The 14,470-nt window shown below is 47.7% G+C and overlaps 1 protein-coding gene across 1 annotated transcript; it reads left to right on the forward strand.

The window, feature by feature from the left end:
* The first annotated feature begins 6 nt into the window (after window positions 1-6).
* Window positions 7-13,355, forward strand: CWF19L1 (CWF19-like 1, cell cycle control (S. pombe)). The gene is given in 12 exon segments (XM_010151731.1): window positions 7-14; window positions 508-586; window positions 2,829-2,930; window positions 3,631-3,845; window positions 5,792-5,910; window positions 6,590-6,674; window positions 7,508-7,648; window positions 9,922-10,033; window positions 11,253-11,332; window positions 12,224-12,374; window positions 12,377-12,423; window positions 13,230-13,355. Coding segments are annotated over 11 exon segments (1,257 nt in total). The 5' UTR covers window positions 7-14.
* The last annotated feature ends 1,115 nt before the right edge of the window (window positions 13,356-14,470 follow it).

Below are 14,470 nucleotides of genomic sequence, written 5' to 3' on the forward strand. Positions count from 1 at the left end.
GCGGCCGCTTCGATGTAAGGCTGTGGGGAGCTGGGGGGGACGGGGCACGGGGTGCCCCATTCCGCTCCACGCAGGGCACCTGGGGCTGTTCCCCGTGGGATTCCCGTGGGTGCCCAGCGGGTGAGCGCTGGGATGGGGCGCTGGGATGGCTCGGGCCAGGAGCGTGCCCAGGGTGACATGGGAGAAGTTCCTGGGTGGGTTTCCTGAGGGGATGTGCTGGGGGTAGCCCTCCTTGCCCAGCACCCATGTGTTGGGAGGAGCTGTAACCTGCGGGCTCCTCCCCAGGTGTGGGAGAGCAGCTCTCTTCTTGTCCTGCTTAAACCCGTGAATGTTGCTGTGACACATTTAATACTAGCCACAGGCACGGGTAGAGGAACCTCTGCTGTTCCCAACACAATGCTGTTGCAGTGATGCGTGTTGTAGTGTCGTGACAACGGAGCATGTCGGTGCAAAAGTGTCAACTCACAAAAGGTCAAGTGGCAACTCTTGCTTTATCTCATGTTTTAGATGCTTTTGTGTGTTGGGAATTTTTTTGGCGCTACTTCAGAGGCGGAATGGGCAGAGTATCGCACAGGGGCCAGGAAAGGTAAGGAAGGCGTTCTCTGGATGCTCTGTGATTGCACTGTCTCGCGACCCACTTCGCTGTCTCATCGCCGCAGACTTTTGAATTTGGAAGTTGTCGTTAGGGGGTGTAATGTTAAAGCAGTTAAACTAGGGTAGGAAAACACCACGTGGGAGGGAAAGTTGGGTTTGTTTTAAGACAAAACTCATTTTGGTCACACTCTCAGACTCGGGAGCACGAAGATGCACGTGTCCAAGTGGCCCGCCCACGATTTGGGCATCAAGGCCTGCATTGGGTCATCTGGCCAGCGCTGTGTGCAGTCATAGGAGAGGCACATGCTGCTGACTGATGTCGGGGTCTTCTTGCTCCTTGCCTGCATATCTTACAGCTCCACTTCTGTTCCTGCTGTCACATCCGTACAGTTGAGGCCTGTAGGCTGCCGTGCGGGGTGGCCCTTGTTTTCTCAACCTGGGTAGCCTGAGAACCTGTACATAGATGTTTATGGCACTACAGTCAGAAGGTCGTGGGATCCCAGCATGCCTGACAGTGTGTAGCTCCTCTGCCACTCCTGGTGCTTCCCTCACAGAAGTTCCCGGTCGCTCCCTGTTGACACCCACTTTCACACTTCCACCGCAGACCTCTCTGCAGTGTGTAGCAGTGCTGTTCTTCCCTTCCCTCCATTCAGGCCCAAGTGGAGAGGGGAAAGCAGAGGTGCTGGTGGGCTGAGCATTGTTGTTCTTCAGCCATGGAGATCAGAAGGCTTTCCAACAGAGCAGGGTTTGCCCGTTCCTCCTTGGTCCCTGCAGCCCCCGTGCTGGAGATGTTTGCCCAGCCATGAATATGAGAAGTCCTGTGTGGACTTCTCTGCCTCCTTCCACACCTGTCTTGTGAGGGAGCATCTCCCTCACAAGCATTTGTAGTGTTCCTCTTTCTTCTTCGGTGCTACTCTGGCTCTCGCCCCTGGCATGAGGCAAGCCAGAAAGGAGCTGGGACTCTTGTTTTCCAGCTCCTCTCTGCTGCTGCGTCACTCCCTGCTTTTTCCCCGCTTGTTTGTGCATCCGTGAGAGCTGTCTGGGCAGAGACTGTCCCAGTTGCTGATTGTGGCTGAGGACGTATCCTGGCAAGTTGGGCTGCCTTGTGTTCCTGTTGCTGCGAGAGTAGGAGTTGTTACTGCTTTAAATTTTGCTGCACGAGGAAGCTGTCCTATGCACGCAGGGAGAAGAGTGGGTGTTAAGAGTGATCCGTTTTCACTCATTCGCACTTGAATGGTCATTTTTACCCTTTGGACTGTTGAAAAAATCTGTAGCTTATGACCTCACCCATGCACACATGGATTAAAAACAGGATTCGTGGCACTTCATGTCCCTTTGGTGTTAAGCCATTCATAAGGTTTTCAAACTCTGCTCTGCAATAGAAAGCAAGGTCCTGTATCTTCTGACCGTGGGAACTAGAACTTCAAGCAACAGGCTAACGACAGCTGTAGCAGAGCTACTGTAAGGCTGCTGCTCTCCCTTCTTGTACAGGAAAGTAATCCTGGGTTTTATTTGGTGAAAAACTTAGGACCTGCTGACCAGGTGAGCTCTTGACCAGCTTCCTGCCAGGAAGTCTACAGGAGGTGTCTCTGACGTCTGTCGTTCCTTTTTCTAACTTTTAAAAGTTTGAAAAGATTTGCCTTAGGCTGTTTGGAGGAATTAATTTTTACTGATCCCCTAGGCCTAGGTGACGTACCAGCTAGTACTTCCCACTGCCTTTTTTATTATATTCACCAGTTCTGGGTGAAATCATGCAGCATATTCTTCTACCAAGTGAATCAAAATGCTGATGAACTTGAGCCTTTTCCCTAAATCATCAGTGGTTTGCTGGTTTTTGGTAGCTCTACAAACTTAGATCAGCTTAAACTGAATCACCAGGTGTCCCTGTGCTCTGGTATTTACTTAGCCTTTCACTAGGGAAGATCTGTGGTTTTAGGGCTGCGCATCATTTCGGAGCTGATCTTCTTGCGTAGGCAGTGGAGCGAGTGGTAGTTACTGCAGAGGTTATTCTCTGCTGGTGCTGTAGGCATCTGTGGAAACAGCAGGCTTGGGGACTTGTTTTGAAGGAGGGTTTCTTGTTGTGTGCTTACTGCTCCTCAGCACGCTGCAGAGGAGTGGTGTTGGGGTCTGTAGGAATGGGTGGGACCCGCTGTGATTCCTCACTCAGGTGGACTGAACTTGTGTTAATGTACTTGGATTAAAGCAGACAGAGTGCATGTGGTTTTCTTCCTCAGCTCCAATCCCAACGTATGTGCTTGGCGCTAATGACCAGGAGACCACGAGCTATTTTCCAGACGTCAGTGGCTGCGAATTAGCTGAGAACATCACTTATTTAGGTAAGGCTGCAGGTGGTTTGGGATGAGGGATATGCATTTGCCCAGTGGTGCTTTCATTAGTGTTTTCTGATCCTCCCACTTCAAAACCCTCCCTTTCTCTGGAAAAGCTTAGGTGGTGTTTCTGACTCTGGGGTTCAGACTGGAGCTGGGCTCTGCTGATAAGCTGATGCCGTCTGCGATGTAAAATGCGAAAGAGAACTCTGCTTTTTTTGGTTTCCTTCTAACACTGAACTTGCTAACCAAAAGGAATAGTGGTTGAAAGAGCCTGTTCTCTGAGACTGCCTCATTCCGGTAGCATGGCCGTCTTTGTGTGGGAAGATTTCCTACCTGAAGTGTGACTGAGCTGTGCTTTGAGGCTGTACTGGAGTAGCCGAGGTAAAAAGTGTCGTCTGTAAGGGTGATGAAGCTGTAGCAAAGCTCAAAGGAAAATCTGGTTTCTTTCTAGAATACCACCTGACAAAACCCCCTAATAAGTAAAGGCACTTGCAATTGGCTTTTTTTTACTCAGCCTCCGTACTGAGCTTTTCATCCAGATTGATTTTTGGGAAGCAGGATGGCGGTGAGGAGAGAAGATGGGGGGTTGTGTGACAGCTGCAGTGGCAGCAAGGCAGGACTGCTGAATGTGGTCCCCTGCCTGTGATGCGACGAAGATTACTTGGCAGTGTTTACATCTCAAGTGTGTGCCTGTGTGTTAATGCAGGCCGTCGAGGTCTTTACAGTGGTACTTCTGGACTGCAGATTGCCTACCTGAGTGGTGCGGAGTCCCAGGATGAGCCGCCTCCCGCCTACAGCTTTAGCGCAAAGGATGTGGCAGAATTAAAAGCATCTTTGTTGTCAACCCCAAACTTCAAGGGTGTGGATATCTTGCTGACATCCCCCTGGCCCAGAGATGTGGGGACTTTTGCCAACAGTGCGGTAAGTGTTCTGTTTTCTGGTGGGATGTGTTTCCAAATGGATTTAACAAAGCATTGTCTTCCTGCCTGCTGTGGGCTGCTGGGCCATCTCCGAGTGCGTGAGAAAGCTGAGTGAAATGACATCAGTCAGTGGATGTTCTGGTCCTTCAGCGAAGAAAGAGAGGGGGATTTGTGAAACCCCAGGGTGGTTTATCTGTCCCTGCCTGAAAAGTCAGGGTCAGTAGCTTTCATCTGACCCCAGACGTTGCTCTGAATCCAGTTGATGGCCGTTGCTGTGGAACACTGCTGCTAGTTTCTAATGTGCAACGCTGTGCTCTAAACATCTTCAGTACCACTTGACATTAAGTCATTCTTTAGAAGTTTTGAAGGGGAAAGAAAGTGTTTCGGTGTTTTTCTTTAACTATCAGTCAGCTGTACAAAATGTACTAAATGATCTGGTTCTTCCTCTGTCTGGATTTGGAGGGTGGTGTTTCATTTGTGTCCCATTTCTGTTGTTAATGTTCCTCAGCAGAGGTGACTTTCCAGTCTTAAGTTCAGGTGATCTGAAACCTTCCTGGAGAGCAAGGCCATGGCATACCATGGAAAAGTACACTTTTTGCTTCCTCTTCCGACATCCAGAAAGATACATGATCCTCAGTCTAAAAGCATAAAGAACCCTCCCTCATCTCTCCTGGCGAAAAACCCATCCCCACTAGCCAAAGGCATTGGAGAGAGACAAGTTGTAGGATGTTCTGGCTTAAAAAGAAAACCTGGGTTTCAGAATTCACTGGGGATTCTGCATAGTAGTTCAGTGCATCATTCCACGCTTGGCTTCCCTCAGCATCAGTTTGCTGAGGATGTACTCACTTGGATTTACAGAGGAGTATATTAACAGTGATTATTGTCAAATGTGCATCTTGCTGGAGTGTGTACTTCATCACCTGAGGATGTCAGTACTAAGTCTTGGAGATTCCCTTGTGCACTGAGGCCCTGAAACCCTGTTCCTCAAATAAAGCCAGAAGTGTGAGGAATGAACAATTAGGTTTCTTGTGAGTTGTCACCTGGAGTTTCTCTTTCAGCCAAAGTGACGTGAGGAGCTAAATGGCATGGATGAGAACTGCATCCCTGGAGAAGCCCTTGGGTTTCCTTTTCCTAAGAAGCTTTGTAGCTCTGGCTTTTTTCAGTGGAGCTGGAAGTGGCCAGTCTGCAGTGCAGACACTGCTGGTCTCCCCTCTGCCGTGCCTGCTGCGAGGGCAGCAGGAGGAAAACTGCTCTCTTGAGGGTGGGTTAGTGCCTGTCTCACTGCTGCTGTAAGGGTTGTGACAGGCAGATGCTTGCCAGGTCAGCATCTTGTTCCCTGTGCTTTTCCCAAAGATAACGAGGTAACGGATGTCGGCTGTTCTGAACTTCTCTCTTCCCTTGCCTCTTTACTTCTCAGTCTGAGGCTGATGGGAAAAGACAGCACAAGAACCTTCACCCAAGGAAACCGTTTGAAGTCTGCTCTTTGGTTCTGTTGTGTTTTGCTCTGACTTCTCAGGGATGGGAGTGGGATAAAATTTTGCTTCCTAATGACACCTCAGAGCTTTCCTAGTCGCTTGGCTCATGCACTGAAGCTTTTGCACTCTGAGCACGTGGTCAAAACTTGTCTTAAATAGTTCTGAAAGGTGTTGGTGTTAGCCATGGTCATGCTCTGCTTCCCGGGCTCCACAAGACCGAGAGTAGGAGAACAGAACAGACGTGGGTTGATGAAACGAGTGCGTGCAATCCCTAAGTACACAGAATAGAATAAATGAGGAGGCTCTGGTTGCTGATAAGAGATCAAGCCCTTTTGACTTTTCCCCACTTCCAGGGAATGGCCACCGCTGTAGTCAGTCTCTACATTTCCAGCATGCAGTGCTGTATAACGCTGTTTCTTTGCACTGCAATCTGACAGGGTTTTTTAAATAAAACTTGTTTTGTATTTTGTAGGGAGAAATAGATACCAAGAAATGTGGCTCCAAGTTAGTGTCTGATTTAGCCGCAAGTCTCAAACCAAGGTACCACTTTGCTGCGCTGGAGAAGGCCTACTATGAAAGACTTCCTTACAGGTTTGTAAGACCTTGTGAAATCTCACTTATTTTCTCTAAGAGTTCAGTTTTTAAAGAACACCAGAGGACAACTTTCAAAGACTTTTATGACACCATCCAGCCCCAGCACAGGGTCAAGACTGTGTCTCAGATGCATCTTCCCATCATACCTGCTGCCTTGAAAACTGCCATTGCTGACAATACTTCTCCAAGTGCCTTGCTGTGATTCTGATGCCAAGTTAGTTGCCCTCAGTCACATTTAAAAAGTGTTCAGCCTAATTCAGGGGTGTATCTCTGAAAATGTATCGTGAGCACGCTCTTGTGCGGTGAAGACACTGGTGTCTTCAGTCATAACTTTGTAAAATGTGACTGGTGACATAAGGTATAAAACTATGGCTGTCAAGTTAATGCTGGTTAAGGTTGTTATCCTTTCGATGGGAAGCACTTTAAAGGTGTAGCTCTTTTCAGACTAGTGAACTGTCCTCTCATCTCTGTATCTGGACTGCAGTGAGGTGTCATTTTGATCTGTGCAGCTATCTGCTGTGAGATCTCGTGAATCTGTCCTCAAGCCTCCTTGGTTTTGGTCAAAGACTGTGTGGCTGATTTGCTGTCTGAGTAAATTTGTGGAGGACGCGTGATTTTCCCACTGTCCTTTTCTATACTGTATATGCCTGCAGAGTTATGTTTTGCTTCCTTACAGAAATCACACAGTGCTACAAGAGACCCCAAAGCACGTGACCAGGTTTATTGCACTTGCCAATGTTGGCAATACAAGCAAGAAAAAGGTACTGACACCCTTGAATCTTTCTCTTCTAAAGTACAGGTAATAGGGCAGCAAGCCCAGCTCTGGCTAGCTAGAGGACAGTGTGGATCACTTAAAAGCTTGACTGAAGTGGAGGGATGTGTCTCACTTGAGTAATAGATACCATTTGCTCATTATGTCAGAAGGGTAAGGGCCGCAAGACATGCTGTGTGGCACTGTTGTTCTCTACCTGGTCAAATGGCATGTAGTTGTGAAGGCAGCTGCAGAGGGACATGGTTGGAAAGCTGCCATTCCTTCCTCTTCCCCAGCTGCTCTGTGTATTTTCTGTTTGCATGGCCTGCTTTAAGAAGGAAGCTAAATTCAAAAGGAGCTTTTATAAATCACTGAAAATACCTAACTTTTAGAATGGGAAGGAGCTGTTTTGGTTTTTAACCTGTTTCTCTTCTTCCCCTATGAAAATCACAGAGCATTGGTATAGAAGGACAGGTTGCTAGTGATTAAGGCAGCATAGGAACCAGGTCTGGTAACAAAAAAGGGTCCAAGAGTTCTGGACAGAAAGAAGGCCTGGAAACAGATGATGTTCGAGGTCATTTCTTTTTCAAGTAGGATATGCTGCTGCTTTTCAAAAGATCATTCCTTAAAGTGAGAGGAGTGAGCCACTTGGAAGCACCCTGTAAACTCTTGGGTGGGAGACTGGCACAGGGAGTTTGTTCTTCATGTCCTGGCTTAGCTTAAACGCTGATTTGCTGAGTTATTGCAGTGGTGAGTGGTATGTCACTGTTTCAGGGTGGCTTAGTTCACAGCTGACCTTTTCAGAGTTGCAGTCATGGCAAAAGATGTCTGGTTTTGTTCTAGTATCTCTACGCTTTCAGCATTGTTCCAATGAGCTTACTGGACCCTGCGGAGCTGGCGAAACAGCCACAGGATGTCACCGAAAATCCGTACCGAAAATTACGGAAGGAGGCACAGAAGACCAAAGCACCACTGTGTGCAGAGGTACTGCTGCTGTCTCCCCCATGTGTGCACTCTGGTTAAACTCTATGTTCAGGGAGAAGTGTTTGGCTTTAGCCTTGGAATATATCTGTCCAAAACACTTCAGGGTTCTATGAAAACTCTTTGCAACAACCAAATTGTATCGATGCAATGCATGGGAGTTTGTTACAGTTTGCGCCTTCCTGAGCCAACCGTATACTGGGCTGTATCCAGAGCAGCATGGCCAGCAGGTCGAGGGAGGGGATTCTCCCCCTCTGCTCCGCTCGTGAGACCTCCCACTGCAGTTCTGTGTGCAGCTCCGGGGCCCTCAACATAGGAAAGATACTGACTGGTTGGAGCGAGTCCAGAGGACACCAAGGAGATGCTCCAGGGGCTGGAGCCCCTCTGCCATGGGGACAGGCTGGGAGAGTTGGGGTGTTCAGCCTGGAGAAGGGAAGGCTCCGGGGAAACCTTACTGTGGCCTTTCTGTTTTTAAAGGGGTCATATAAGAAAGATGGGGACAGACTTTTTAGTAGGGCCTGTTGCGACAGGACATGGGGTAATGGTTTTAGACTAAAAGAGGGTGGATTCAGACTAGATATAAGGAAGAAGTTTTTTAGAATGAGGGTGATGAAACACTGCTACAGGTTGCCCAGAGAGATGCTAGATGCCCCATCTCTGGAAGTGTTTAATGCCAGGCTGGACGGGGCTCTGAGCAACCTGATTTAGTTGAAGATGTCCCTGCTCGTTGCAGGGGGGTGTGGCTAGATGGCCTTTAAATGTCCCTTTCAACCGAAACCATTCCCTGATTCTTCCTGCAGGTCTGCACCAGCATGCTGTAGATAGATCTGCTTGCTTGTCAGGACTGTTCCCTACAGGCACCTCAGCACACATGGTCATGTTCTTTCTAAGCTTGTAGACTGCAGTTTAGTCCTTTGCAGCCAGCCTCCTGTTTTCCCCTTAGCCTGCTGGCTACTCAGGTGTCCCTTTTTTTGATGTTACACTTCCACTGTGTCCCTCAATGCTAGTGAGTTAGATGTTGTGTACAGTTGGTTTTTTTCTCACGTGTTCTATGTTACCAGCTCCATGCTCCTTTAAATATCACTTGCTTGCCACCCAGGGGCAGGAGGGTTCCTTCCTGGGGCCTGAACACTGAGCTGTTGGTGTCAGAAGATTTGAAATTGCCAACTTCCTAATTTGATCATCAGACAGGTGGATTGTCTTCATGGGTGTAGAGACTTAGGTTATTGCCCAGCGCAGAGCATGTTTTGCCCTCTAAGCACTGTGGGATTCTCTGCTAATGCGGACATGTGGATAGCTGTGCCTGTGTATCTTAATGTAACGTAGAGAAACCAAACTGGGAAATCATTGGTGGGGGACGGGAAACATTCAGCCTGAAGTTCAGCTTGACTTGGGCTTTGCTGGAAGTGTGCAAAGTAGGAGGTGGGAGGACTGCTCTCCAGCCTTTGTCCCTGGAGTATGCACACAGAGCAAAGGGCTGGCTGCTTCCAGCTGACACTGTGGGTGGGCACAAGGGTGACAGACACCTCCTGATCCCTTTAGCTGTGACAGCCTCCCTGCCACCATGAGAGATTCGCTGTTGTGTTCAACCCCTGGCAGTAAGGCTTTAAACAGACCAAACAGTCCAGCTTGAGGGAGGCAAAGACTCTTGTGCCTTTGAGCTTCAATATCCAATTGAAGACAGGCACAAAAGCTTGTGAAACCAGGAAAAATGCTTCTACTGCGCGTGCCAGCACGCCGTGGATTTTAAGCGGCAGTTGTGCTCCCATGCAGGAGTCAAGTTGAGCTGGCTTGAGCAGCCCTGCTCTTTGCTGTCCTTTTCCCAAGTGCTTTCCTCTGCAGCATTCTTGTCTCCCAACCTGACAACTTAGCGGCTTCACAAATGGCTTCAGCCTCTGTGTGAGTCTGTTGAGGGGTTAACATCTCTAAGAAATGAAGACATTCTTTTGGCGCTGGCTGTGAAGGCTGTGAAGAGATTTGAATAATGTACAAAACCAAGGAGTTGTGAATGTTCAGCATAAGGCTGAATAGGAGAACGTAGCAATTTGGGCAGCTCTCCCAGAATTTCTTCCCTGGACAAGGCTGGGTATCCAGGCAAGCAAAGACTGCTGCGCTACTGGGAGAGCTCAATCCATTCTGTTCCAGGGTATTGATCCTTTCACTGTTGATGCTTTTTGGAGGTGGCTGCACACCCCTCAAGGAAAAAGTAAATTCTTGTACAGGCTGTGACTCTCTGATGCAGAATAACGGGGCTTCAGTGTTAATTTTCTAAACAGGAAGAACCAGCTCGTCAGTTTTTCTTTGATTTGAACAAGCTTCAGGGAAAGAAACGTCCCTTGGATGGGAAAGAGAGAGGAAACTCCCAACCTAAAAAAGCCAAAACCACCTGTAAGTATGCAGATGCTTTTTTCCTGAGCTCTTCTCTCGAGGCATTGGACCATCTCACGCTTAATTTTTCTCAAGCTGTTGAGCTGTGTATGTCAGCTTGCCAGAGTGCTCTGTCACTACACCACATGCTGTGGGACTGCAGAGGAGTGAAAGGTCCCTTGTTTCCTACAAACCTGACAACCACGAGGTGAAATCAAAGTCAAAAGCCAGTTGGATGTGTGGCAGTTGTGGTTAGGCTGCTGCCGTTTACCCTCTAAACCACTGGCCTCCGGTAGGTAAGGCCTGTTGCCTTTGTTACAAGAGACCAAGTTGTTCGGTTTTCGTTCATTAGATTTCCAAATCCTTTGCACAGTCCTTGCACATAAGGGTTCTAGGGGGTAAATTACTTTCTACTAAGAGGAGCTCAGTGTCATTGCTCCGTAGATGCTGGCAGAGGCTGTCATGGCAGTCACTTTTGATGACAATATGTGGGTAGAGTCTCTTGTTTTCCCCCATCACTTCTCTAGGACATAGTGTGCCATTGTGTGTATCCATATGACTTCCAAACCCTTCTGGAGTTTGATGTTGTGAGAAGAGAGCCTTGTTTACACTGTTTGGCTCAGAAATAAACCCCAGAATTGGACATTTGGTTTCCTGCAGTTTGTGGGAGAGCCCAGTCATGTTTACTGTATTTGCAAAGCTGCTTGTCTGGTCTTATGTGGAACCTGCAGAGGATATGGATGCAGTGTCTGACCCTAAGGAGAAGCCTAGCTTCTCAATGCCATCAGCTTGTATTAAAGGTCAGCTCAGGTGTCACAATTAGGGTGTGAATCCAGGTGTTCTGAGTGTGGTGAATGGGCCAGAACTGACAAGTGGATGTGTGTGACAGCATCTGTCCTTGTCTGTGCTTATGCAGTAATTTTACTTCGTTTTGATTTGTTTGCTTAAATTTGGGGGTGCTTTTCAGCAAACCACTAAACTAACCACTAAATTCCTGGAAGTAGGGCTGTTCCATTGAGTTAGAGCACTTGATGAGAAAGGCAGTTCTCCTCTCTCCCTGGAACTTCCCAGAGGCATCAGTTCTCTGACCAGATTTGCTTCCAGGAGCTGTGTCCTTCAGTGCTTTATCAGCTGGGATGGGTGGCTGGAAGATAACAGCTCTTCCAAATCCTGTTCTGCTCCTTGTTCTGACAATAAAGCCTTGTGCTAACTCTTGCTTCTCTTTCCTCTCCCAATAAAGCACAACCCATGGGGCCGTGCTGGTTCTGCCTCGCCAGCCCAGAAGTTGAGAAGCACTTAGTTGTTAGTATTGGCACACATGTAAGTACCCGTAGCCTGTTCTCTGCTATATGACGGCAGGATAAAGCGTCAATCTCCAATTTTAAATCTTAAACAAAAAAAACCCAAACAAACTTTATTTGAAGCTGGCTCTTGGTTTTGTTTTCAGTTTCTGAGCATCCCCCCCACAAAAGACGTAAGTATATAGATAAAGCGCTCTAAAAAATGAAGCGTGGTCCCATTTTGCTCCCACAGCAGAGCCGGATTACAGTGCCAGCACACACTTTGTTGTGCCAGCCCTCATGGTTTACCTAGGTTACCACCTGGCACAACTTTCCAACAACTCATGCTTTGGTAGCAGGCTGCACTGTCTGGTGTTATGCCAGATCTCCCTGGGATGATTGGCTCCAGTTTTGTTATATATAGATAAAATAGAAGATAAGGTAGCTTTAAAGTAGACATCTTGAAGTACATCTTGGAGATTGGTTCAGTTGTTTGTATGTTCACTTTGCTTAAAGTTGCTGCTCCTGAATAGCATAATCCACTTTGCTATGGGTTTGTCCATGGGCTTATTTTAAAAGCTGTTAACAATTTTGGAGTGGATTTTCTTGGCATAGTGAGAAATTCCAGCCACAAGGGTGAAGTTCACTCTGCCTTGTCTGCAGGAAAGCAGCTTGCTCTGGCATTCAAAAAATTTCTTTTTATTATTATTTAGTTTTTTCCTTTAGCAGTCCCTCTCTTTCTTATTCCTCTAGTAATTAATAAATTGCTAATAAACAAGCCCTAATAAGTGGCAGAGAGAAGACTTCCCTGTTCCTAAGGCACAATTGCTAGGCTGGGGTGTACTCAAAATGCAATCAGAGAGTAAGTTCCACAGCATGGTAAGTGTGTGTTGCTTGCAGCGAGTAACGGGTGTGTATTGTTTCACTCTAGTGCTATCTTGCCCTGGCCAAAGGAGGCTTATTACCTGATCACGTCTTGATTTTGCCGATTGGGCACTATCAGTCAGTCGTGGACTTGTCTCCAGAGGTGATGGAAGAAATGACCAAGTACAAGTCTGCCCTGAAGGAATTTTTCAGAAGCAAGAAATTCTATTTGAAAGAAACTATAGGAGTCAGCATCTGCAGTTACAGGTATGGTTTTAGTGTCACCCTGGGAGAATATAAATTTGTGCTTAGCTGAAAATGAGTTGAAAGAGATTGCTCACCTTCAGATTTCCCCCTTCAGTCTGTGCCTTCCCAGAATATGGAGAGTTGTCTTACCCACAGATAGAGCCAGAGCAAAAATTAAACCAGTGTGCTGGTTCTGCCACAGTCCTTCCATTCCTCCTGTTACAGCAGCACAGCACTGGTTGTGTCTGAGTGGGTGAGGAAAGCTTTTCCTGCACGGAACTGATTAAGAAGCCCACAGGTTTTTCGGATAAGCTGCAAGACCTCGCACTGACTGTGGTTGGTTCACAGTGGCACACAAACTGTGGTGCTTGAATTTGAAAGTGAAGTAGGCTGAAAATCTAAAGGTATACACAGAACTCCGGTCGTTGCCCACCAGTACCAGCCTTTCGATTTGATGGGTTTTGTTGTCTTTTTTTTTTTTTGTCGTGGTTTTTTTGTCCTTGTGTGTCAGTCATTTGGGGGTTTATTGTGGTGGTTTCTGTATTTGGCAGATCTGTTAACTGTGTCAGAGCGGCCTTAAACTACCACAGAAATCAGAAAGGAGAAGGCTGTGCTGAGAACTTTTTCAAGCTTTTAGTTCTCAGCTTTTTGTTCAGCTCCTACAGAAAAAAAAGATCTCGTAAGTTTAAGCCTGTAGAGACAGGTCTTGTCTTACGTGATGATGCTGAGTGGTACTGAGGGGCATACCAGCTCCTGTGATGGACTGATTGCTTTCTGCAAGGGTTTGTTTTGTCCTGTCTTTTTATGGAAACGTCCTCCCTCTCCAGGTGATTCCTGTCCCGTTGGACCACTGTACTTGTGAAGACATTAAAGAGTCCTTCATCGCACAAGCGCAGGAACAACAGATTGAATTATTAGAGATCCCAGAGCACACGGACATCACACAAGTATGAGACAAGATTTCACCTGTTGCATGCTTTTCTGCTATCCTGTCTAGGCTGCTCTTTCCCCCGAGGTCACTTGGTGTGCTAGGGTTAAGCTGCTGGAGGCAGACCTTTGTAGACCTGGAGAAGAGGAGGCTCCGAGGAGACCTCATTGCAGCTTTCCAGTATCTGAAGGGGCTACAAGGGGGCTGGGAGAGGACTTTTTACAAGAGCCTGTAGTGACAGGACAAGGGGGGATGGGTACAAATTGAAAACAGGGAGGTTTAGATTAGATATCAGGAAGAAATTCTTCACAGAGAGGGTGGTGAGGCACTGGGACAGGTTGCCCAGAGATGTTGTGGATGCCCCATCCCTGGGAGTGTCCAAGGCCAGGCTGGATGAGGCTTGGAGCAACCTGGTCTAGTGGAAGGTGTCCCTGCCCATGGCAGGGGGGTTGGAACTAGATGATCTTTAAGGTCCCTTCCAACCCAAACCATTCTGTGATTCTATGACTTGATTTGAGGTGTACTGGATGGACTCTGTGCTGGGGTGAAGTTCCTGGGAACAACAGCTGCGTTGCTGATCTGAAAATCTATGTGCGAGGCTTTCTGAATTCATGCCTTCTGATACCAAACACCAACCCTGTCTCAGTGCTGCTGCGTGTTAGGTAGTTTTAGATTCCCTTGGAGAAGAATTGGAAAGAAATCTGTTGTAGCAGAAGTGAGTCCTTAGTGACACAGGGTGGTCTTTTCCTTTGCACTCAGTGGTCACAAGGAGACCTGATCTGCAGCAAGAGCCAGAAACGGCATGTGTGCACGCTTGTCTGGGTTTCCGAGCGATTGCAGGCATTGATACCCACATGGGCAAGCTTAGAGGCTGGTTCCTCAGCTGAGAAATGTGAATGTCGTCTTTTCACACGCGTTTCTGCCTCTAAAAACGTGCTGTGTTAGTACGGGATGACCTGGCTCGGGTCAAGAATGATCAGAACTGCCTGGTTCGCTCAGCCTATGACGCTGTCGTGGGGACTGCAGAACTGAAGCACAAGGAAATGTATAGTAGAGCCCTCTGTGCATCCTCAGCTGATGATCCCAGCAGAGGGCGATCCGTGGTCCTTGGAAGTTACGGTTTGGCACCAGCCACTGATG

This window comes from Eurypyga helias, unplaced genomic scaffold, assembly GCF_000690775.1.
Source record: "Eurypyga helias isolate BGI_N326 unplaced genomic scaffold, ASM69077v1 scaffold3825, whole genome shotgun sequence".
Lineage (NCBI taxonomy): Eukaryota > Metazoa > Chordata > Aves > Eurypygiformes > Eurypygidae > Eurypyga > Eurypyga helias.